Consider the following 17,262-nt stretch of genomic DNA (forward strand, 5'->3'; position numbering starts at 1 on the left):
ATACCCAGAAGTTATGCAGGAACAGCAAAAAGCTACTTTCTGGCCTTGACGCGAGCATGGTTCCTTCCTCGGGTTGAGTACAGAGTGAGCTGTGATTGACAGCCTAACCTTAACCTCAGTAAAACTATACCCAAACCTTAACCTCAGTAAAACTAAACGCAGTGTCTTCCAAGAACCCAGAAGAACGACGGAATTCGCGGAAAATACCGTCCTCGTGGCCTTGACAGCCCATACATCCAAACGGAAAAGCCCATCTGAATGCATTAAATGTCGTTAAACACACTATGATGACAGTCATACAACGGAGCATAAATTAAGCATAAGTCACTCCTAAAGTAAAGTCTTCATTGTGGCTGCCAAAACAAACAGAACAGAGATTATGATTTCATACTTGAGTATTATTTTCAAATTTGAGTAAGGGGAGCAAATGTCCAATACATTTGCTTTAAAAGGTTCAATTATGTTTTAATGGTGGTCTGGCTCTTGAAATAAGCAGCACAGTGCAACAATTGAGTGGGGGACACTGCATGGTTTAATTAGATCATGTGATGATCTATTCCACACCAGAGGGTGTATATGACATGGCTACAAATGGAATGTTTGTTCTTGGTGTGATTCTTGTGACAGTCAGTGTATCCTACAGGTGAACAGCAGGTGGCAGCAGAGGACCGGTGAAATCACAGCCCGCCTGTGCCAACATTTGCTAGTCTTAACTTTCAGGTAGGGCTGCAAACTATCATTTTCTATCAATTACCGTTTTGATTAATCGAAAATAACAGATTTCACCTATGAACATACCAAAAATATTGATTATTAAGCCATTACTAAATTGAACTACCGATTACGTTTTGATTAATCGTTTGTCCGATTAGTGTTACAGCCTTATTTGCACCGTGCACTGTGCTGGTCGATTTCATGAGCCAAACGAGAACGCCACACAAAAAGGTTAAATGATGGAAAGACGAGAGAACACCGATAGACATTCAGTTTCTAGCGTGTAGTACATCAGAACTACAAGAACATTGAACATAAGTCTCCTCACACACAAACATACTGTAGGGCGTTCCAAAACAAGTGCCATCAACTTTTGGACCTCTTTGGATACAAAACATTTTCCCTCATCTTCAAAACCTGATGTATACGTATTTATGTCGTATGGCGGTCTGCCTCACCGAAAACAGCAGATCTACAAGCTCACAACGCATCATGATGCAGCACGTTGTGAGCAGGTAGATTTGCTAATTTCAGCGAGGAACACTGCCATATAACAGTGTATAAATAATCATTAGTCTTTTTTTTTAAATCCCAATATATATATTTTTAAATCCAAGATTGACAGTTTCATTTTAAGACTTTTTTTTCTCTTCTTCCCTACTGGGTAAACAATAAAATGAACATTGTGTGGTCTTTTTGGACAAAAGTATTTCCGTCAATCAATATTCCTCCACAAATAAAAATAATTTAAATTGAGTGAAGAATTATAATTTATCAGTTTAAAAATATAAATCTTTTAAAAATATTTAGAGACCAGTTTGAAATGAGTGTGTATTTTGCAATAACCAGGAAGGTGAGAAGAAACCCAACTCTTGTATTTTTTGGGGCAAATCAATTCAACAGTCATCATGTGTGTGTCACAGTTCGTTTAAAATCCTTCACTGGAAAACACAACATTATTGGAACATCATGGTCTTTGTGTGTTTGCACGGCATAAACTGCAGCGCAATTACAGTGTTTGACGTCATAGTTTTATCTATAGCTGAGGTCTATTTTGGCCATAGAAAAATAAGCTAGGTCTATGCTTTATGGTTATATATTTAATACATAATACATTGTGAAAACGCCTCCGTTGCTGTACATCTCTATAATAAGTACTATAATGATATTTAATTTACATTCATTCAGGTATTGCACTACCTAGCCCAGTCCAGAGTAGGTCTACGCCGTTCAGAATAGTGATCATCTACGATCACTCAAGGTTATATTTCTGTAACTAATAGATACAAAAAGAGGTGCTGTGACACAAGTTAGTACTGATATGCATTATAGCACCACAGTGCATTTGAAATGAATGGCTATGAAATGAATGGCTATTTTCTGACTAACAGGTCCATATTGTAAGATCTAACAATATGCAGCCAGCCAACAGCCAAGCAATAGGCACCATTTGTTTGTGACATTGGTTATTATGATACTTCGTTCAGTGGTTCTCAAAATGTGGTCCCCTCAGGGTTACTTGAGGGGGTTTCAAATTTATCCTTACAGGCCTGTAACTCTGAGTGTACAAATGGAACCAAATGGACCCAGCGTACTCTCAAAAGAGTTGCTATTGGGGGGGTCCTAGTTGAAACGTGAACAATAAATGAAGTAGGTGGCTTTGCTACGACACAATGCAACATTTTGACACTGATCAGCTAAAGCCCTGTTGGCCGATGACGGGCTGAAAGCAGCTCCAAAGAGAAGTTACAACAGACTTTAACAGTACTACACAGCACAACCAATGACTTCCCACCACAAAACTTCAAACACAAAGCAACATGCAAACCATTTCCATCACAAAAAGAGACCAATAACAATTTGAGCGGGCCGGGTGCTATTATAATTCAAATACAAAACCAGACACGCTCTGAAATGATTGTCAAAAACATCCAAATTAATCTGTTGAGAATGAGAAGTTGTGTATGACAGTGTCGTGAATGTGATGCGTTGTGAGCTTATCGATCGCCTATTTCTGGCGCACAAGCAGCGGCGCTGAAATCTGGCTTAAACTGTAAACCGTGACCTTTGCACTAAATTGAACATTCTCCAATATCTAAAGTGCCATTCCACAGAGAACAATGTTCCACGTAAATTAAGAAAAGAAACACAAGCGTCTTGTTCCCCCAGAAACACTTAGCTGCGTTATGAGGCAATCTACAGTACTTGCCAACCAAGTGGTAGCCCTTAGAGAATTGAAAAGGGGGAGTACACATAATGCACACGACAGCTGCACTAAACTCCCATGGAAAACTCCATGACATCTCAGAACACCATTCCATCCACCACCACCAAGGCAAACTTTAATACAGGCCAAACACCTAATCAAAACCCATACAGAAACGCAAAGTTACCATCCCCCTGGGCTTGTGAGTATTCTATGCAGAGCCAGATGCGGCTATAGTTGTTGAAAACATGGGAGAACATTTCTTCCCTTATCTATCTGGGACTCAGGCCCAGATAGATAATATGAGCTGGTAAGAGGCGACGTGTGTGTGCGCGCGCGTGTGTATGGGTACTAATAAGAGAAATGCATTTGTTAGCAAAAGTTAGGCTTAAAATTGGGACATTTTTCAGGTTAAGCCTGATTTATACAATCTTTTAAAAATGACATTCATGAAATTGCCGTTCTAAAAGGTGGATGTCCTCACAAGTATAGTACTACAAGTGTGTGTGTGTGTGTGTGTGTGTGTGTGTGTGTGTGTGTGTGCGCGTGCACGCACCCCCCTGCGTATGTACGTGCGTGTAAGATACCCTAGGGGTTCTATTATGCCAAAGAAGGACTCAACAATTGAGGGGGTTACATTTAGAATGTCTTCAATGGCTTTATGTTACTTGGTTAAGAGAAACGGGTATGACTTCTGTTGTCCCGCTTGTAAATTGAGTAAACTGAGAAGTCTGTCCCTGCAGCAAATTGTTAAGTGAATAAATATAAACCGGATAGGTAGGAGATCACAGCCACCTCATGGGAACTTGGGAAGGGCAATCTGCTTTTAGCCATTTGCCATCAGAGCAATGGGTGGTATATGCTTACTGTAGGATGGTGAGACACCCACAGTGGTGGACAGTATAGAATTGCATTTACTCGAGTAGTGTACTTAAGTACATTTTCTGTACTTCACTTGAGTATTATTTTTGGATACTTTCACTCCACTACATTTCAAAAGACAAATATTGTACTTTTGACTGCCATTACATTTCTAGGAAGGGAAAAAGTACATTATAAATTAAACACTTAAAACCTACTAAAAAAATACAAAAACTAGACTTTCAAGCTCACAACGAAACGTGATCGGAGGCGTTGTGAGCTTGTAGATCTGCTATATTCAATATTGTTTTGTGTTGTTTAAAATGTCAAAACACCAATGCATTGATATTACAAAGAACATGTACTTTGTACTTTTGAAAAGTTACAATTTTGTAAGCAAGTACTCTATACCGAAAAGTCCAAATTTTGAAATTAAATTAAAATGAATGCAGCCTAACCTATCCTGTGATAGGGGGGAGGGAGGGAAAAAGTGCTGATAATATGACTGCTATTGCCATACCATATTGTAGTAAAGCATCTTACTATCTTTGTACTGAGGTATAACCTCTATGGGGGACATTTCAAAACAAAGCTCCTGTAAAAGGTACTGTGCTGATGTTCATGCATTATATGAGTAAGAAAATCAAAGAGAAGAATTGAATAATTAAAAAGCTATTAGTTAATTCAATATTACGAGGAACAACTAGGCATTATAAAAAAAGCTAAGTTTAAATTGGCAATGTTTTTGCGGGATACACACCTACCCCGGCAGACTGGATTCACTTCATTAACTGAATCAGTGACAGATTCAATTACCGACTTGTACGGCGAGTTAAACTCCTCTGCCTGTTTTGCGGCGTAAAGCTTAGCGAGATTCCAAAAGCGTCTCAAAGTGCTTCTAGTGTGTGTGTGTGTGTGTGTGTGTGTGTGTGTGTTGGGGGGTTTGGGTACATGGATGTTTGTGAGGCTTAAACAAACTGTGACACAACCAGCAGCATTGGCATCGTCTGCTATGCAAACATTTAAAGCCTGATTCACTTAGTTGCGTTCCGGTGTCGGCATCAACAAATTGCATCTTCAAGCTCACATGGCGTCACGGTGCGACACGTTGTGAGCTTGTAGATCGGCAATTTTTTGGTGCACAACGCGATGCGCAACCAAGTATAAATCAGGCAGAACACATCCCCTCAGAGAAAAAGGAAGTCCGTCAGAGAACATCAGCAATGAAGCATGTTAGCTTCTTTCTTTTTTTCCTCTGAGTACTCAAAAAAAATAAAAGCATTTTCAAAGCTACAAATAACAGACTACACTTATTTTCTGTTCATGCATCATATAAAATATTAGTTTCTCTTTCTTTTTCTCCATATATTTACACATTATCTTACACGTAAATGTTCTGTACAGTTAAAAGTTCAATCTACAAGACCATCTTAAAAATATTTTCTGACCCATAATTACTTTGACATGAAAAACATAAGGGGAAAACAAAATAAAAAACAGTGGGAGATATTATAACATAAAAACCCCAGAAAGCATGCCATCTGCTGGTTCGAAGGGACTCCGGTGTGTTTGCTGGACAGCTCTGCATAAATTATTCCTGTTGAGGCTTGACCAGAGCGTCCACGCCACACACACAAACTGTCAAGGGCCATCGGGCGGGTGGGGGGGAGGGCAATGAGCTCAGCCTGGCAAAGTTGATCGTGCCACAAACCCGCCCCCGCCATCTCGGAGAGAGTAGGCGCCGCCTTTGGTCCAGCAGGTTCTGGAGCCAGGGTGGCGAGCCAGAGCCACTCCGAGACACGTTGAAGACACACTGTACTCACATGAAGTTAAGTGCAAAAGATCGAGCTAGGCGGGAGCAGGGCAGACGCCCAGCGTTTCTCCAGACGCGGGTCTCAGTACTGTGCTTTCAGCACATCTCCGAATGAGTCGCCTCCAGCGTAAAAAACAAACAAACAACAAAGTGCCCGGCGCCTGGGTTTGGCTCGATGGCAGATTTTACTGTGGCTGCGTGACTGAACGCTCGTCCGGCCTGTGAGAGGCCTGCTGCTGCAGTTGCTGATGTTGCTGCTGCTGCTGCTGTAGTTGCTGTTGTTGCTGCTGTAGATGCTGTTGCAGCTGCTGCTGCTGCTGCTGAAGCTGCTGTTGTTGCTGTTGCAGCTGCTGTTGCGACGTGACATTGAACGCGCCCTGCTGTAGCTGTGGGAAGGCAGCCTGCAGGATCAGCTGTGTGGACTGGTTTCCATGGAGCAGCCGAGGAGCCTGGAGCATTCATTCATAATGAATTATGAACTTCATACTATAGTACAATACCTTAACTGTAATAATAATATGAGTTTAAGTCTTTACCACAGTCTTTACCACCTTTTGTGCCATGTTTTTGTTTTCTAGATGGTCAGTGTGACATGTCAGCATTCATTTTAATGACACCACATAAAAAATCCCAACATATTTTTAATTGGATTGTCCACGAATATATTTTTTTTTCCTTCTTTTTAAATATTTTCTTTCACATTGTTATAATGTTCATTTAATGTTCGATTTAAGTTATTTGACTATATTTGACTATTTTTTTTAAATCAATTTTAAACCAACACTCCTCTCTCTCACACTTATGCCAGTGTGCCAGTGATGAGTGATAACCCTCCTTTGTGCCGATGTTGGCACAGTCACAGTGGTGCCTAAAGTTGCCTACCCCTGCTTTACCTGTGTGTGTGTGTGTGTGTGTGTGTGTGTGTGTGTGTGTGTGTGTGTGTGTGTGTGTGTGTGCGCGCGTGTGTGTGCGTGCCTGCCTATGGTTGCATTCCGATGCTGCTGTCACTTGATTGAATTGATTGTCTTGCTGCTAATTTTACCCAGTGAAAAATTATCTAATGTAATCCTGGGCGCTACACTTCCTCTGCCAACCTGGGGAGGGCAGCAGACTGACATCATGCTTCCTTCTATGCATTCGGAGTCCAAGCTACTTCTTTTCACCTGACAGGGGGGAGATTTCTCAGCCGGACATAGCGCGTGGAAAGAACACGTTATTCCGACCAGTCCCTCCCCCCCCCCCCCCATCAGGCTGGCCATGGGGAGGTAGTTTAGAGACCAGGATTACTGTATGTTTTTTGTGAGAGTACCTACCCTAGGGGACACGGGGAGAACATGCAAACTCCACACAGAAAGGCCCTTTCGCCAACCCTGCCTCGGGTATGGGCATTGATGACGCAGAGGAGAGAACACGCTCTAGCTGTGAGGCGACAACACTACCGACTGTGCCACCGTGCCCCTAATTCTGCTTCTATTATACCTGCTGCAGCGTTAGTGTATCGTTTCTGGCTGGTACAGCAGCCGGATGGCAACCGCGAGGTACCCAGTACGATCCCGGGCTCCCCCAGAATAGTGTCACAGTGCACAGTATGTGTGAATGTATGAATGTAATGCACAATCTATGTAAAGCGCTTTGGATAAAAGCGCTATATAAATGGCACAACATCATTTGGGGGTCCGTGGCTAAATACTTAAATCATATTTTGGAGTGCTGGGCATGAAAAGGTTTGAGAAGCACTGACCTGAAGGAACTGGGCCTGCGTTTGGGCCTGTCCCGGCTGCAGCGCTGTGACCTGCGTCTGCCCTGTCTGGTCCTGCGTCTGCTGCTGCTGGGGCTGCTGGGAGATGCTGATGGTCTGGGGCTGGCCCTGCTGTGGAGCGAAGGCCGTCATCACCTGGCCCAATTGGTTCATGGTGAACATGCCGGAGGGGACCATGACCGCCCCGCACGCCATGGGACCTGCACCACCTTGGACCTGCACCACCTTGGTGAGCAGCTGGGGAGCGGCAGAGAACCTGGGCCGGGCAGGGAGAGACAGGAATGGGCACAGCGTGGTCAGGTGTGGATTCCTCTCGGCCATAAGCAGACTTTTCTTTACAGACTTTGTCCGAGAAATGTCCGAGCATGAGAAATGTCTGTATGAAATGTCTGGTTCTCCAGTTGGGATAGAGGGGGGAAACTTCATTCTGGGTTGTGTGTATTTTTGGGGAGACTGATGACAGCCAGTGTTGTATAATTTTGAATTACGAAATAGTTTGAGAACTGCTGATTTAGAAGGCATACATTTGTAGATTCGGCCTCAGATCTTAAACAAAACCCAAGACCTAAAAATAAACTGCGGGCTGCCCTGAGTGCCAGTGCTGTAGCATACCTGATTTGACCAGAGCGGTCCTGGGCAAATGTAGCCACGGTGGGAGTGTTGGGGCTGTTGTTCTGGGCCAGACTGCTGGCAATCTGGACCACGTTAGCTGGACTCTGCTGGGAGATCATCATGGTGTTGTAGAGAGAGGCGGGCAACACGTTCTGTTGAGGCTGCAGTGTGAGAGGCGACCGCTGAGAAAACATAACACACAACCAGGAAACAAAGTCAATGTCGCACGCATCAGAGGATGAGATTAACCACTTCGTCCCTATTCTGGGGCAAACATTCTGCGAAAATAGCTGATCTCACAATGCCAAGAGATTTGGTGTAGAACGAGCAGATCACGTTTAGAGCCTCGGGCAACCCTCGTCAACTAGGCAAGCTCTACTGCAGTGTGTGTGTGTGTGTGTGTGTGTGTGTGTGTGGTTAAAGCTGTATGTTCCGATAGTAATCATTGCTATAGTGTGTTCTTTCAGTAACAGGCCAGGGTCTCCCTGTTACATGTTATAGTAAGTAAAAAACTATTACACAGCACCTTTCACAGACAATGACTGCTTTACAGGTAAAAAACTAAACAAAAACAAACATAGTAACACATTTCAAACACCCAGTCATTAAACAAAAGATACAATTGGTATCCTGAAAAGAGAAAAGAAATTATATATATACTGTATATATATAGGCTGTGTGTGTGTGTGTGTGTGTGTGTGTATGCATGTATATGTATGTATATATGTATGTATGTGTGTGTGCGTATATATACACACACACAGACACACTAAAAAGCGTTGCAGTGTTGCAGTGCTGCAGTGCGATGGTGTTGTTCTGACCTGTGACAGGGCCTGCTGCTGGGTCTGGGCCTGTTGCTGTTGGACAGCGTGTTGTTGCTGTAAGCTGCTTTGCAGAGCTCCAGCAGAGACCACCTGGCCCTGCAGGGTGAGCGTGGCCCCCTGCTGCTGCTGCTGCTGCACCACGGCGCTCCCCTGAGCCATCTGCAGCGAGCCCAGAGCCAGCCCTCCAGATCCAGGCTGCAGGAACATCTGACCACAACAACAACACAAGCACAGTGCACAGGCGGTGAGGAGGGTTGTGCAGTGTCTTTTGGTCCTAGACCACCGATGTTTTACTGGATATTTTGTCACAATATAATTAAAAGAAATACGTTTTATTTTTATATACACACACACACACACATAAACCAAAATAACTTTTTTATAGATACAATTACCGGTAAACTTCAATAGATGAAAACAATATTTAACCGTTCTAAAGCATCACTATACAAGTTTTTGCAATTCTGTATATTAGAGTACCATATGTTAATATAACAATATAACTTGGTTGTATTTTGTTTGTTGCACACACACACACACACACACACACACACACACACACACACACACACACACACAATGATGGGATAGGATAACATTTAATTAATCTGCCAGGGGAGGGATTCAGAGTGTAAAAAAAGTGCACAAAGCGTGCACAATGACTGTAGTGTTAACAGGAGCCTATTGCATAATTCATTGTAACAATATTCATCATATCATTCAGGATAAATTCTGTAAATACCCTGCAGTAAGTGTAATATCAGTAGTAGGCAGGTTTCTGAATTGAAACACAGAGTAGCTAGATAGAAATGGTGCCATAAGTGAGGACCAATTATATGAAGATAAGGTTGATAATTGGTGACTTGCTCCTTTAAGTGTTTAATGCTCTTTAGCATGTAAGGCACGGTCCACTTGCTTTTATGTAGAACACCAGAACTTATCAGGAAATGGGAAATAAAACCTGTGTCAGTGGATCCAGTGGAGTTATTATTTAGTCACAAGCCCTTCTTAATACTTGGTTAAATATTGATGAAACCATCAGATACTACCACTTCAACTTTCAAAATGTTCCTAACATAGTGGAACTAGCCGATCTACAAGCTCACACGCCGCGATGCAACATGTTGTGAGTGTGTAGTAGGGCATTCATTAAAAGAATCGATGCATCGATTTCATTAACACAAGTCGATTCAAATTAGAAGTCACAAAAAAAATAAAATAAAAAAATTTCAATTGTTTTCCCCATATCATATTGTTTTCTCTATGTCTGCGTGTGTACATAATTCAAACTGTAGGATGGTTATTGTAAGTAATTCTTTCCCTTTGCATACCGCACCATTAGTTTGCATTGCATGCCCTTTATTAAGAACCTAACTGCAGCTGTGTGTGGCTCTCAGTGGTGTCCTACTATTGACTGGCTGAAGTTGAACTGCGCTGTGTCAGTGAAGTAACAGATAGAAGCGCGCAAACAGGGCCGGTTGGACCCTAGGTGGCGCTATAAGCGAGATCTGTAGAGTCTGCCCATGTGTGGGGAATGCACCCTGGACAGCTCCACCTACCTGTAGACCCTGTCCCTGCACCTTGGACAGCTCCACCTACCTGTAGACCCTGTCCCTGCACCTTGGACAGCTCCACCTACCTGTAGACCCTGTCCCTGCACCCTGGACAGCTCCACCTACCTGTAGACCCTGTCCCTGCACCCTGGACAGCTCCACCTACCTGTAGGCCCTGTCCCTGCACCTTGGACAGCTCCTGCTGGATCAGTCGGAGCTCATCCTGCTGCCGCTGGATGTTGGCCTCGATCAGCCTGGTCCTCTGCTCCAGCTGATCCTTCAGGTGCTGCATGACATCCAGCTGATGGGAAAACGTTGCCATGGGCTGCTGCTGCTGCTGGTGGTGGTGGAAGGGGGGACAGAGACACAATCAGCAAAACGGACCAAGACATGAGAGTATGTGACACGTCTCTGCATTGGCCCGTTCCAACAATCTCCTTCCACCTCCCTCGTCCAGTGGAGCTAGACTAGAGTGACAATAACTCACAGTTGTGGGTCCTGTGATTTAGATTTCTTTTTTCAGACACATGGCCAAGGTCACATCACAAGGTCAAATTGTTTATAACCTACATGTAGCTAGGCTGCTAGGGTTAACAAGCTTTGGCTTTGATTGTCTGATTTGGCTTTATGTTTCTCACTCCCAACAGACTGTGCTGTCTGTAGCAGACATTTTCTTTGAAATAATTTGTCCAACACCAAGAAGAATGCACTACGTGACCCAACAACTAGACATATTGGATACATGTCATGATGTCTTGCTCAAGCAACAAGCAAAAAAAATAAAATCACGGCACACCGGTTGAGACACTGGTCTAGAGGCAATGCAAGTAAAATAATTCTTTCACCAAACCAGCCTCAAAACAGTGAACTCAACTTTTCACTTTTGAGGCAATGCAAGTAAAATAATTCTTTCATTACCTCAAAACAGATTTCTTTCTATATAGTTGATCAGATAATTCAATAGATTGCACAGCCCTGTATTTAGTGAGGCCTGCAATATGCAGTTCAAACAGTGTCTTAGGTCACATTCACACCTTTAAAACGAATTCTGCTGCGCATTTTCAGAAAGTGCACTTCGTTTGGCAGGTGTGAAGGCTCATTCGAATCCTAATGCGTATCAAAGAACCGCATTTTACTCCGAGCAAAAACGAGGGTTTCGCTTCGCTTCCAATCGCACTTGATTACGATTCGGTGCAGGTGTGAATGCAATCCGCAGTAAATAAAGGAAATTAAGCAAACAATGTGGCGGGTGAGGAGCTGAACACAGTTGGAGACGGAGAAGGCATATTTTACGCAGCGCAAAGATGTCCCGTTACCGTGGATAGACGTGGTCGAATGAGGAGACTGAAGCCCTGATCGAAAGTCCCAGACGGCACGACACATGCACGTTTATGAGAATAAATTTATCACCATAGATTTCACTGTGTAGGCTAGTTTATGAATGGAACACATTGATAAAGGTCCCCCCTGCTGCGTTTCCAATTGCTGCGGATGACAGTGTGAAGGCAAACCGCACCAAATTAAATATGCAAGAATCCCAATTTCTACGCATCAAGTCTACCGAAGTATTAGGTGGGAATGTGACCTTAGATTAGCTTTCTCTAGTCTACAGCTTCTACAATGTAAAGTCTGGAGTGAAGGAGCTCAATGTCTTACCTGGCCACTGGGCTGGTTCTGTTGTGGTCGCTGCTGCTGTTGTTGATGCTGCTGTTGTTGATGCTGCTGTTGTTGCGGCTGTTGATGTTGCTGCTGTTGTTGCGGCTGTTGATGTTGCTGCTGTTGTTGCGGCTGTTGCTGTGGCTGTTGATGTTGCTGCTGTTGTTGCGGCTGTTGATGTTGCGGCTGTTGATGTTGCTGCTGTTGCTGTGGCTGTTGATGTTGCTGCTGTTGTTGCGGCTGTTGCTGTGGCTGTTGATGTTGCTGCTGTTGTTGCGGCTGTTGCTGTGGCTGTTGTTGCTGCTGCTGTTGCTGCTGCTGCTGCTGCTGTTGCTGCTGCTGCTGTTGCTGCTGTTGTTGCTGCTGCTGCTGTTGTTGCTGCTGCTGCTGTTGTTGCTGCTGCTGTTGTTGCTGCTGCTGTTGTTGCTGCTGTTGCTGTGCCTGCTGTTGCTGTGCCTGCTGTTGCTGTGCCTGCTGTTGCTGTGCCTGTTGTTGCTGTGCCTGTTGTTGCTGTGCCTGCTGTTGCTGTGCCTGCTGTTGCTGTTGTTGCTGCTGTTGTTGCTGCTGTTGCTGTTGCTGTGACACCATGGTCTTCCCTGTAGTCTGAGAGCTCATAGAATGCTGAGGAGTAAAAATATGGAAAACCAAACAATGCAGCCAGGTCAATGATGACTCGGTCTATTCTCCGCAAACACACACTTCAGAGCCTGCTGCACAATTAAGACAGACATTAAAGACAGGCTTAAACCAGTCTATCCCGACTGACCTGACTACTGATGGACGACCTTCTCTGTGACGTCATCTCTATGGCAGAGACAGACTGCCGCCCCAGTGTGCTCCTGTCACCCTGGAGTTTAGTCTGCGGCGCTGCACGGGAGCCAGAAACAAACTGTGATTAGTTGCTATTGTTTTTGTTGGGGAAGGTACTTTTACAATTTAGGCATTTAGCAGACGATCTTAATCCAGAGCGATTTACATTAAGCAAGAACAAAAAAGCATGGGAATACGTCACATAAAAAGCATTTATCATGAAACATGCGTAAGCTAAGAACGTAACAGTGGAATATCTATATAATGAAACTATACATATATACTATACTATGCTATACATATTTACTATGACGTGCTATGACTACATACAATGCGATTATAGCGCTGTCTACATAACATGCTATAAGTCTGTATCAAATGCTATCTAAGTCTACTTTTCCCCCCAGCAGAGTTCTGCCTTTCTTTATGTGTTTACAATCAACTGAACATGATCTCATGTAAACATGCCAGATTTAGCTTGGAGCAGTCCACCAACATACAACATCCTAAGTTGCGATGAGGAGTGGAATGCAACATCTAGTGTCTGATAATTATAAATAGCAACTTAACTTAAATCCTATATACTTAGTTGACCGGGGTCCAATTTTGTAAGATACTTTCATAGAATGTTTGCCCCAGAATAGGTATGCTAGGGAACTAAGTGGTTAAGTGCTGGGAGGGGGTTAAAGCTTATGTGGAGCTGTGTTTGTGGTGGTCTCTCACAGGCTGGATCGGACAAGGCGGTGTGGGTGGACTTGGCGGTGTGGGAGCTTCGGGAGGACTCTGACGGCGTAGGGCTGTGGTCAAAACGCTCCAGTGCCTCCTTCAGGCTGGAGTTGTTGAGCTGGGACTCTGATTCAGAGTCCTGCGACTGCTGTCAAGGGAGAGAGAGAAGCAGCAGTCAATACAGGGAAACCACTAGTGCTCGTCTTATGGCTTAACCGCTGCGCTACTGCATCATTTTGTCCACATTTGGCAAACATCTCACCTTGTCCACCGTCATTTCTGGCAGCGACTCTTCGATCCCAAGCTCCCTGCGTTGCTCGGTCCTCACCTCGGAATAACTGCACAGCAAAGACAGGAAAAAAAGATGCAACCTTTGGTTAGGTTTTCTCATGTGACCCATATGGGTTTCTGCCATTTCTAACTACAAACGATAATCAGCAACACATTCTCAACCTGACGAGTCGTTTTGACCAAGCGCCGTGGTAGTAATTGATGGAGAATTCGGTGAAGACATTTAACCAGGTAGACTCAACATTGAACATGGCATTAAAGACGCAACGTAAACATGTTGGCGCCAGAGCAAGGCGCCTGCGCCACATCTGGGAACCCACCGGCAAAAAAAGGAAAAACAGCACCCTCTACTATTTGTGCGCCGCTCAGAATCTGTTCTTGAGAGATTGGCACGAGTGGTGTGAAGGCTGCTTCTGCAGACTCTGCATTGTTCAAGTTGCCTCCCCATAGGCAGAGAATAATAAATAACTGTTCCGTCAGCATCAACATGGTTGACGTGAAAGGTACATTGACCGAGCAGCGCAATATGTGCTGGAATCAGCAGAGAATACTGAAGGCAGTTCAGTACCTGACGACGGTGTGCGTGCAGACAATGAACTCCGGTCTGGAGTTCCACTGGTGGTAGGTGATGTAATAGTGCGTCTGGAGCCAGATCCACTGCTGCCCTTTGGTGAGGAATCTGTAGTAGCAGGACTTCCCCTTGCCGTACTGCATCACTATGGGACACAGCGAGGGGGAGATGAGCGCACAGGACAAGCCACACCAGCTGTAATCCTCAGTTGATTGATTGATTTCATTAGGATTCGGATTACATTAAATCAGTTAAGTCAATCCCTTCACCAGCACCTCTTGATGCCGACCAGCTTGCTGTAATATCCAAAGCTAATTTACTGTAGCACAGGTCCAAACCTGATGCAGTGAGGTAGCTGGCTTTTTTGTTTCTTTTTCGTATATTTGCTGTATATACTGTCACAATTTGATTAATAATATAAAATAGTAAGTAAGATAAAGTCACTCACAGTGTTCATGGCATTTGGCCAGTGTCTCCAGGTCGTCGACATGGTAGTAGTCGTACCCGGATGTGCCCAGCACCTCAAATGGCAAGTAGCCTATGATGGGCGGGGCTCTAGTAGACATAAACAAATGATTGGAGAAAATAAAACGTCATTGGAACGAGTTGGTGGAAACTTCTTCTCCAGAGCGTTGTTTAAAAGGGCACAGATTAATCCACCGTGTCAATCCATGTCACATGCAATCATTTAAGAATCTAATTATAATGGAGTTTCCACAGTAGAGGGAAAAGAAAAACTCAGTGCTCTAGAATTGCCTCCCCGAGGCAGCGACAGCAGTTTTCCCCAGGGAAGCAAACAGAGATCGACTAAACAGAGACCACGGAGCTGAACACAACAAGATGCTATCAATAGAAGCATTCTGTGAGCAATGCTCACCATCATTAAGGGGCAACATAACACTAGAACTACTTCGTTGAGTTATTAGGTTTATGGTCACTTCATAATGCCAGCAATTGATTCTGATCACAATTTCGAGTGCTTAGTGCCATGGCGCAGGTCCTGGCACTCTCAGCTTCAAGCATAAATGTAGGTAGTCTATGGCAGGGGGTCTCCACGTTTTTGGCTGGGGACCCCCGAAAATGCTTTGGCCATGTCTCGCGACCCCCGCCCCCCGCCCCACCACCAATAGAAATTGACTGCTACAATAACCTTAATAATAGAGCTATGTATGTGGCTGGGTCTGTCCCTGTGTCTGAGCACGAAAATATGTGTGTGGCTGGGTCTGTACTGTGTCCGAGCATGGAAATAGCATTATAGCGTTTGTTCACCACCAAGTGTCACTGTTGCACAGCCTAACACACAGACACACACAGGCCAGGGAGGGCTTGTACAGTACAGTACAGTACAGTACAGTACAGTACAGTACAGTACAGTACAGTACAGTACAGTACAGTACAGTACAGTACAGTACAGTACAGTACAGTACAGTACAGACAGGTCTGATTATTATTTTTTTATATAATTTGGGGACCTCCCAAAAACATTTCGGGACCCCCGAGGGGTCGCGACCCACAGGTTGAGATTTGAGAACCCCTGGTCTATGGGTTTAAAAAAAAGGCAGGCTAGTTGCGCAGTGAAGGGGCCTAAAACATTTAGTTTCCGGAAGACACTGGAAAAATAATGAATACCTGTGGTCCAAGAAGAGAAACTTCCATTCTAAACTATGTCTGGAGGTGAATTCCTCATTGGGTTCTTCTACAGTGCACATCTCCTGTGGAAGATGGGGAGGATGGGACAGTAAAGGACGGGGATACAGTATCAGTGATTCTTAACCTTTTAAAGTTTTATATGCAAGACCACAGACTAACTTCTCAAGGACCCCTGGGGGTCCCCAGATCTCAGTTTGAGAACTGCAGTATAGCAAATAAATTACAGTAGGAGTCTAAAAATTTAAATAAAAACATATATGAAATCATCTAGCATTGTTTTGTTTTATATCCATTATCATAATGGTAAATGTGTTAACAAACGTATTTCCCTCTGCACCAAAACTGTTTGGCGAAACTAGACAATCCACAACCTCACAATGCCTCCCATTGCAATGCAAGCTTGTAGATCGGAACATTTACCAATTACTACATGCCCAGAAGGGATGCTAGGGTTTATGTGTTTAATCTGAGTTACCTTGATAAACTGTGGTTTGGCTAGCCTCACGGTGGCTATAAAACAGACTCTGTCCTCAAAGGCCGGGTGAAGCGATCGTTGGATCACTCCTTCAAAACCGTTTCGGGTACAGTTAGGCACTACAGGAGGGGTGGCAGAAAACAAATAGTCTTTATGAAGCTTTTCCAGTTCAAGATCCAAAATACACATTTCTTTTATGAGCTTTTCCAGTTTATTTCTCTTGAAAATGTTCTTATTCTTGGAAAATAAATTCTAAAAGTGTATTTTTTTTAAATAGATTTACAGAAAAGGAAAAACTAAACTAATAGTGTCAGATGCTTGCTTATTTCAACTCACCATTGTCCAGGGACTTGAAGTTCCCAATGAACTTCACATATTCGTACACAGGGGGCTCTTTGGAGTCTATCGTCCCTCGGAGCATGTGGCAACAGAATTCTAACTGATTCTTTGCTGGAAAGAACACATAAATCCCTGTTTTATATATAAAAAGTACAATTTATCGCATCTATGAAAGCTTACATCAAACGTGTATAACGCAAATGCATCCCGTCGAAATGACGGGCCGAAATGAAGCCCCAGTGGAGATGTGTGTGTGGTTACTTACTTTTCAGATATTCAGGTGTCACAGTCTCTACGTCCATTATGTGAGAGGACAGGGCCTTGTAGACATCTGAATGCTCCCCAATGGGCAGAAAGTTCAGCAGGTTCTGATCCACCAGGTCAGACTGAAACGCACAATTA

General features: G+C 43.9%; 1 protein-coding gene across 8 annotated transcripts in view; it reads right to left on the reverse strand.

The window, feature by feature from the left end:
• Positions 1-324: 324 nt before the first annotated feature.
• clocka (clock circadian regulator a) overlaps positions 325-17,262 on the reverse strand; it is a 54,823-nt gene continuing 37,885 nt past the window's right edge. For 6 of the 8 annotated variants that reach the window (XM_083767968.1, XM_083767972.1, XM_083767966.1 and 3 more), the window contains 15 exons: positions 17,126-17,246; positions 16,858-16,971; positions 16,522-16,640; positions 16,026-16,108; positions 14,845-14,951; positions 14,394-14,541; positions 13,797-13,872; positions 13,532-13,682; positions 12,765-12,865; positions 11,999-12,619; positions 10,509-10,679; positions 8,787-8,996; positions 7,966-8,147; positions 7,336-7,609; positions 325-6,043 (listed from right to left, as the gene is read on the reverse strand). In XM_083767968.1, coding sequence (XP_083624094.1) covers positions 5,780-6,043; positions 7,336-7,609; positions 7,966-8,147; positions 8,787-8,996; positions 10,509-10,679; positions 11,999-12,619; positions 12,765-12,865; positions 13,532-13,682; positions 13,797-13,872; positions 14,394-14,541; positions 14,845-14,951; positions 16,026-16,108; positions 16,522-16,640; positions 16,858-16,971; positions 17,126-17,246 — 2,742 coding nt within the window. In that variant the 3' untranslated portion in view covers positions 325-5,779. The remainder of the gene's footprint in view (positions 6,044-7,335; positions 7,610-7,965; positions 8,148-8,786; positions 8,997-10,508; positions 10,680-11,998; positions 12,620-12,764; positions 12,866-13,531; positions 13,683-13,796; positions 13,873-14,393; positions 14,542-14,844; positions 14,952-16,025; positions 16,109-16,521; positions 16,641-16,857; positions 16,972-17,125; positions 17,247-17,262) is intronic. The other 2 variants (XM_083767971.1, XM_083767970.1) reach the window with 2 other exon arrangements.

The sequence above is a fragment of the Protomyctophum parallelum genome (genome assembly GCF_964188405.1).
Source record: "Protomyctophum parallelum genome assembly, chromosome: 6".
Lineage (NCBI taxonomy): Eukaryota > Metazoa > Chordata > Actinopteri > Myctophiformes > Myctophidae > Protomyctophum > Protomyctophum parallelum.